We start from the raw sequence: 8,237 nt of genomic DNA on the forward strand, positions 1-8,237 counted from the left end.
CGAGCCGTTTTAGGTAGGAGTGGTTGACTCTTAACTTTTATAAAGAATATCTCTTTGGATTTGAGACTTTAGTCTTTGCAACTTTACAGATCTTCTTTATGCACCAAGAGCTTGTAACACTCCAAAGAGAAAGGAAAAATTGAAATCGCATCATATGACCCCTTTAACGTCATCATGATGAACAGGTAACTCATCTACTCACTAGTTGCTTTCAAAGCCTTGTGTTTATAATCCCACTCTTGCAAACTATTCTAATTCAAACTTTCTGGGAAAAGTTTTTTAAAGAAAGACTTGAAGAGTTGTCAGAAGCTTAATGTTGGTGACGCTGAAGTCATGTGAATGTGGTGTAGCTCCTTTATAGCCTAAGTTTAAAGGGACAGTTCACCCAAAAATGAAAATTACCCCATGATTTGCTCACCCTCAAGCCATCCTAAGTGTAAATGACTTTCTTCAGACGAATGCAATCGGAGTTATATTAAAAAATGTCCTGGCTTTTCCAAGCTTGATAAGGGTAGTGAATAGGGGTCGAGATTCTGATCCCAAAAAAGTACATCCATCCATCATAAAAAGTGATCCACACAGCTCCGGGGGGTTAATAAAGGCCTTCTGAAGCGAATCGATGCGTTTGTGTCAAAAATAAATAAAAAAATCTATAATTAAAAATGTCCTGGCTCTTACGCTATACCTATGTCACACGTCACTCTCCTGTGAACGTGCGTACAACAGTTAGCGGAAGCTAGAGATTACAGTTTATTAAAGGGGTCATATGATGCGATTTCAATTTTTCCTTTCTCTTAGGAGTGTTACAAGCTCTTGGTGCATAAAGAAGATCTGTAAAGTTGCAAAGACTAAAGTCTCAAATCTTTTTTTAACCTTAAACCGCATAAACACATTGCATTACACCAAATACACAAAATAATGTTATTTTTAGCAACATCATATGACCCCTTTAAGTTATAAATATGGATTTTGTTTTTTTACACAAACGCATCGCTTCACTTCAGAAGGCCTTTATTAACCCTCCGGAGCCGTGTGGAGCACTTTTAATTACGGATGGATGAACTTTTTTCACTTTTTTTTTTTTTATCTCAACCACTATTCATTGCCATCATAAAGCTTGGAAGAGCCAGGACATTTTTGTTTAAATATAACTCAGATTGTATTCATCTGAAAGAAGAAAGTCATATACACCTAGGATGGCTTTAGTGTGAGTAAATCAGGGGGGAATTTTCATTTGAATGAATGAATGAATGAATGATGCATTTATATAGCGCTTTATTGTGTATTGCTGTACACCCAAAGCGCTTTACAATCACATGGTGGGGGTCTCTCCTCATCCACCACCAGTGTGCAGCATCCACCTGGATGATGCGACGGCAGCCACAGCACAACGGCACCAGTACGCTCACCACACACCAGCTACAGGTGGAGAGGAAAGAGAGAGATAGAGCCAGTTCAATGGATGGGGATTATTAGGAGGCCATGATTGACAAAGGCCAGTGGAGGGAATTTGGCCAGGACACCGGGGGTTACACCCCTACTCTTTTACAAGTGCCATGGGATTTTTAATGACCACAGAGAGTCAGGACCTCGGTTTAACGTCTCATCCGAAAGACGGTGCTTTTTGGCAGTATAGTGTCCCCGTCACTATACTGGGGCGTTAGGACCCACACAGACCACAGGGTGAGCACCCCCTGCTGGCCTCACTAACACCTCTTTCAACAGCAACCTAGTTTTCCCAGGAGGTCTCCCATCCAGGTACTGACCAGGCTCAGCCCTGCTTAGCTTCAGTGGGCAACCAGTCTTGGGCTGCAGGGTGATATGGCTGTGGCCATTTTTGGATGAACTATCCCTTTAAGTCTTTGCTTCTGCCAATTGTATTTAGGCTTTAAAATTCCTTGAACTTGTGTTCATTTGAGAATATTATCTTGATGAACATAACGTGTATGAATCAAACTTGTGTTAGTCACAGAGCTTATTTTGTACAATAATCCAAAAGTTAACAGAATTATCCTATTCGCTTTTTGTTAATGCGAACTTACCGGGTTGGCTTACAAAAATACATCGTCCCTGCAGCATTCTATATCACATTTTATTATTTTTAAACATTTTCAATGTATACATGAAAATATATAGCTGCCTTTATGTTTTAGGAAAGGGCTACAGTATTATCATATTTGGGGGTTCTTGGCATGAAACATCAAATCCAGTACCTGCGTGGTGAGCTCTGTTGCAGGCTGTGGCTCCGGAGGGGTCTTCTAAGTGTTGGCTCTCTTAGCCAGCTGCTGGTCCCACTAGTGTTCTCCTGCTGGGGAAATGTGAACCAGGTCAGACTGGAATCTAAACATTTAGAGATATAGAACCAGCAGCATTGGCTAAGGTTTCTATCTGAGTGTGCAAATTACATTAAATTGTATTGTAGTATATATATTTATTTAATGCCATGTCAGTATCAAAGGCTATTTTCATGGCAAAAACAATTAAAAAAAATACAAGTATTACAAATACAATAAAAACCAGCAAACAAACAAACACAAGTTATATCACACAAGATTTTTTACATTAACGTACGTAAAATTCTAAAACTTTTTTCTGGCAAAATTTGACTAAATAACTTTGTGAGTTCACTTCATAAAACAGTTTTCTCTGTACATTAAAAGCTGGCCAGTCCAATAAAATATGTTTAACAGAAAGGGGAACCTTGCAAAACATACATTGAGTAGGGTCTTCACCTTTAAGCAAAAATGCATGAGTCAGTCTTGTATGACCTATGCGACATCTGGTAAATTAGATTTTATTGAAAAGAGGATTGTAAATACGGGTTGGGAAAATGTCAAGAGAGCCAACATGATGGGCTCAAAGTGCCAGTAGACTTGAGGGCAATATGGGTTCAGAAGAAGTAAAATGAAAATTGAGAAGAGCAACGCCATGTGCTGGCTGTTTAGGGCGGATAGTCGAGCTCCATCTCCGTTGAGCGCTGAGCCAGCTCGTAAAATGCAAGAAAAGAAAGAAAGGAGAACGAGTCTGAGGTGGCCTACTTCCATTGCTGCCAGTTGGCACCTTCAAAACTGAAAAAGAAAGAAACGTGTCACGCCCCAAGAGTCCTGACGCCCACATGCAGATGTGGCCCCCAAAAAGGCCCACATATGTACTAAAGTTGTAGGACCCCCAAAATGCAGCAGGCATGAGCGCCCACCCACATCATAAAGCCTCTGGAGAGAGTGACACAACGGCCACTTCAACAGAACCCGAGAGAGTGGGAACTGCTCAGCTACTATCCGTAAAAAGTAGCCAAGTTTCCTTCTCCGCTCCATATCTACACACCAGCACAGCCTCCATGGACCATGGCTAACCTCACTCCTGCTCTTATATTGGGCCGCATAATTCCACTGGTGCCTCTATCACGCCTGAACTCAAATTCCTGCCAATATCTGGCCAACCCATTGAATGCTGTAAGAGGAAGCAATGGAGAGGGCCAAATGAATGGATGGATGTATAGATGGACAAATTAAGGGATAGATAGACAAAGGAACAAAAGATGGTTGGATACATGGACAAATTAATGGATACACAGACAAAGGATGGATGCTCAAAAGAACGAAGGATGGATGGATGGATGGATGCTCAAAGGAACAAAGGATGGATTGATGGATAAATGAAGGTATAGGTAAACAAAGGAATGGAGGATGGATGGATGAAAGGACAAATAAATAAAAAGATAAACACAGGAATGAAGGACAGACGATCAAGATGGATGGATGGATGGATGGACGGACGAATAAATAGACAAAAGAATGGAATAAAGATAAAAGAATCTAAAGAATAGATGAAAGGATGAAGAAACTGATGATTGGACAGGAAAAATAAATGGATGGATGATGGATAAACAAAAGAATGGATAGATAACAAAATTGGATTGATGGATGGATGGATGCTGAAAGGAATGGAGGATGGATGGAAGTACAAATAAATAAATAGATAGACACAGGAATGAAGGACGGACAGATGGATGGATGGACGAATAAATAGACAAAAGAATGGATTAAAGATGAAAGAAACTAAATAATAGATGAAAGGATGAAGAAACTGAAGGACTGATGGACAGAAAAAAATAAATGGATGGATGATGGATAAACAAAAGAATGGCTAGATAAATAAATTGGATTGATGAATGGATGGATGGATGGATGGATGGATGGATGAACAAAACAATGAATGATGAAAGAAACTGATGAATGGATGAAAGGATGAAAGAAAATGGATGGACAGAAAAAGGAATAGATGGATGGAAGGAAAGAAAGATGGACAAAAGAATGAATGAATGGATGGATGGGCAAAAGAATAGATAAAAGGATGGATGATGGACAAAAGAATGAATGATGAAAGAAACTAAAGAATAGATGAAAGATGTAAGTAACTTAAGAATAGATAAAAAGGATGAAAAACTGAAGGATGGATGGATAGAAAAAGAATAAGATGGAAGGACAGACAGACCTTTTTTCATTTTTAAAAAAAATGAACGATGGATGGATGGACAATGAAATCAATGGGTGGATGGAATAGATTAGATGAATAGACGAACAACAAAGGAACACATGAATGAATGGATGGATGGATGGATGGGTAGACAGACCGATAAACTGACCTTTGCTGTGTCCTGTCCAGCGTCCTTCACGTTTTGTCCCAGCAGGGACAGGAGATGTTCGCCCCGTGGGTGGCAATGAAGCCGGTTCAGCCCATCCGACCAGGACAGGGAGTTACTCAAATCGCCCTGATCGTATCGCAGGCCAATAACATCCATGAGAGACACCAACAGAGCCGCCTGAAGATCCTCCAACTGGCCAGTCAACACCAGCAGGACGAAAGGACAGGCCTGTCCTGGTAAAAGAATAAAAAAATAGAAACCACATTCTTCATTTCTTTTTATTAATTTAGTTTGTTCTATTTGTTTATCTGCAGCATTGAACTTGGATCAGATGGTTGAAGATCCATCCAGAAATGCTCACTGCGTGGCCAAAATTAATAATAAAAAAAGAGCTTTCCTCCTTGCTAGAATGCCAAGCACATGAGCACCAGACTGAATTAATTAATCTTTTAATGGCAGCTGCTCCAATCACACACACACACACCTGTTTGCAGTTCACACACACTGCAGGTAATGCCTTAATACTCACTGGTTGATGGCTCATCACATGAGTGCTGCGATAACCGCATTGTGCCATTAAGACTGGTTCACCATGCCAGCAGCATGATCAAGGGGGTGTGTGTATGTGTGTGTAGGTAGGGCTTGAAAAATTTGCCTGTACAAACTGAATGTGAGGTGACAATCATGGCCAATGAGCAAATACAGTTAAATATTTAATATTCAGTTATGAGAAGCAATATTTTGGACCATTGACCATTGTTTATTATCATTATTAAATGTATTGTTAATTAATTTATTGTATAAATGCTATTTATTGAAATGTTATTGATAAATCACAATAAACATTTTTTTTTCTTCTGCAGAGTATAACAGCTCACTAGTCAAGCTGTTTACAGTAGGGCTGTACAATTTTGGGGGAATTGACTTGCATTTTTTTCTGATAAATATTGTGATTTTGATTTAAAATGCATTTTTTTTTAAATAATAAACTAATATGTATTATTATTATTAAATAAAAATATGAAAATAATTTTTGTTGTTTTGTTTAAAAATATTAATATTAAGTATAAAATGATCAAATATAATAATATTAAAATAAAATACTACTAGTAGTAATATTATTGCATTTTTACAATAATACATAATATAACATTTATAATACTACAAAATTTAATATTAATAATTATTATTTAGCGAAATTCTAAATATGATTTTTTTCAATTCAAACTGCATTTTAATAATGATAATTTATATTGGTGTTATTTTTACATTAATTAAAAAATTTAACAAATTTAATATAATTTTGTAAAATTTCACTATAAAATATTAAAGAAAAATAATAAAATATCATGCAGTTCTAGTTAAAATCTTCCAAGTAACGTTGTAACTTGGCACATTAATAAAAAAAAAATATATATTATTATTTTAGAATATTCATCTGATGTGTGGTAATAGGTGTGTGTGTGTGTTTAAAAATATATTTTTTAAATATTTTAAATATTACATATATTGTATTTGTTTGTATTTACTGTGCAAACATGCTTAATCCAATCAGAATTTAGAGACAGATCTGTATAATTTACAACAGTGCTTTATAATCTACAACAGTGCAATAACTACAACTACATTTTTTATATCTGTAAATATTCTTCATGTACCATATTTATGGTCTGTATTAATTGTCATTTGCGAAATGTTTTTGTTCATAACACAAGATCGCAAAAATGACATTGATTTCCATCCAGAAAACCGTATCTTTCAGCTCACATGGATCCCTACCCAGTATGCTCCAGTGCAGGCCTCACCTGAAGTGTGTACGGTGTGCAGCACAGACAGCTCTTTCTGGAGTAGCCTGGCTTGAGCATCTGACACCATAAGGAAGAGGAGAGAAGGTGCGGGCTCCTCCGTGCTCGATAACAAACTGCCGTCACGAGCCAGTCCACCATCCCACGCGCCGTACGAGAGAAGCTGAGAGCACGACACGCTAACGGCTACCTCACCCTCCCCATCAGCACCTAAAATACAAGAAACAAGAAGGATTATTTGACTTTAGTCACAGATATTTTAGATAGAGTATGAAGCGTTGGCAAAGTTAATCTCAATGTGATTCTTTTCAAAGAGTCATTCACACAAACAAATAAAACAGACATCCCTAGTAAAAACAAAACTGTTGAGTAAATGATTCAATGATTTGATCAAAACATGCAAAAAGACACCAAACCTACTGGCATAGCGAAAGAGTCACTGAAAGAATCTTTCTGGTGAACAGACTCAAAAAGATTTGAATCACTGAGATTAATCAAAATCACCGCTATTGCTAGTCTAGCGACAAACGGAGAAAGACATTCTCATTTTAGACAGATTTAGATTTTAGACATTTTACTGAATAAATCTGTCAAATCATCAATATTTGTGGTCTGTTTTCTTGTTGATTTGAAATATGTAGCTAAATGTTTATTTTGTTAAAGTTGACAAAATCTAAATCGGCCTATTAAAGGGACAGTTCACCCAAAAATGTAAATTACCCCATGATTTACTGACACTCATCGTAGTTGTAAATGACTTTCTTCTTTCAGACGAATACAATCTGAGTTACATTAAAAAAATGTCCTGGCTCTTCCAAGCTTTATAATGGAAGTGAATGGGGATCGAGATTTCGAAGCCCAAAAAAGTGCATCGATCCATCATAAAAAGTGCTCCACGCGGCTCAGGGGGGTTAATAAAGGTCTTCTGAAGCGAATCGATGCGTTTGTGTAAGAAAAAATAGAATTATTTAAAACTTTATAACAGTAATCTCAAGTCAAGTCAAGTCACCTTTATTTGTATAGCGCTTTATACAATACTGGTTGTGTCAAAGCAGCTTTACAGAGTCAAACAGGAAAATAGTTGATCAATAATGCAAGAAGACAATAACAGAGTCATTTATCAGCTAAAGTCAGTTCATTGATGATTCAGTGATGTCATCATCCAGTTCAGTTCTCTTCCAATAGTGTCTGTGCAATCAGTCAAACTTTAGAATGTGCACGCTAATTGCTAATGGTTAATGCTAACCAATAGCCAAGTAGCGACTTGGCCTCTGTTTTAACAAACTAGCATTGGTACAATTATATTTACCACTCATTTGCCATGCTCTGAAGTCCATACATCACATTACACAAGCAACATTTTAAACAGCAACTGACGTTGACTTGACTAGACTAATTTTTAGGTGCGCACTCGCATATGTACTTCAGTGCTAATAGCTAACATCCACAAACTTGATAAAATGCTCTCTTTGGCTCTTGAAACAGGAAAGCCTCATTTAAATGACATTTTGATATTTAACGCCCATTTGGCACGATCTAATGTCCCGCCACATATTTTTTCTCTTTCCCTCAGATAGGGATGTAACGGTATGAAAATTTCATATCACGATTATAGTGACCAAAGTTATCACGATTATCAATATTATCACGGTTTTGTTAAAATTAGATGAAAATTTTCAAAAAGAGCTGATACACACACGGAAAACATTTCAATAAGTTTTATATTTGAAAATCAACAAACAACAAATACAATTAGCAGCTATATGCACTTTTTTAGCATAAAAATT

General features: G+C 37.1%; 1 protein-coding gene across 3 annotated transcripts in view; it reads right to left on the reverse strand.

Annotated features, from left to right (window-relative positions):
• LOC107720382 (sentrin-specific protease 7-like) overlaps positions 1-8,237 on the reverse strand; it is a 38,279-nt gene that overhangs the window by 6,984 nt on the left and 23,058 nt on the right. For 2 of the 3 annotated variants that reach the window (XM_016528074.1, XM_016528071.1), the window contains exons 11-13: positions 6,451-6,660; positions 4,646-4,878; positions 2,214-2,308 (exon numbers count right to left, since the gene is read on the reverse strand). In XM_016528074.1, coding sequence (XP_016383560.1) covers positions 2,214-2,308; positions 4,646-4,878; positions 6,451-6,660 — 538 coding nt within the window. The remainder of the gene's footprint in view (positions 1-2,213; positions 2,309-4,645; positions 4,879-6,450; positions 6,661-8,237) is intronic. The other variant, XM_016528073.1, reaches the window with a different exon arrangement.

Source organism: Sinocyclocheilus rhinocerous, unplaced genomic scaffold, assembly GCF_001515625.1.
Source record: "Sinocyclocheilus rhinocerous isolate Xijiao unplaced genomic scaffold, SAMN03320098_v1.1 scaffold1292, whole genome shotgun sequence".
In the NCBI taxonomy this organism is placed as follows: domain Eukaryota; kingdom Metazoa; phylum Chordata; class Actinopteri; order Cypriniformes; family Cyprinidae; genus Sinocyclocheilus; species Sinocyclocheilus rhinocerous.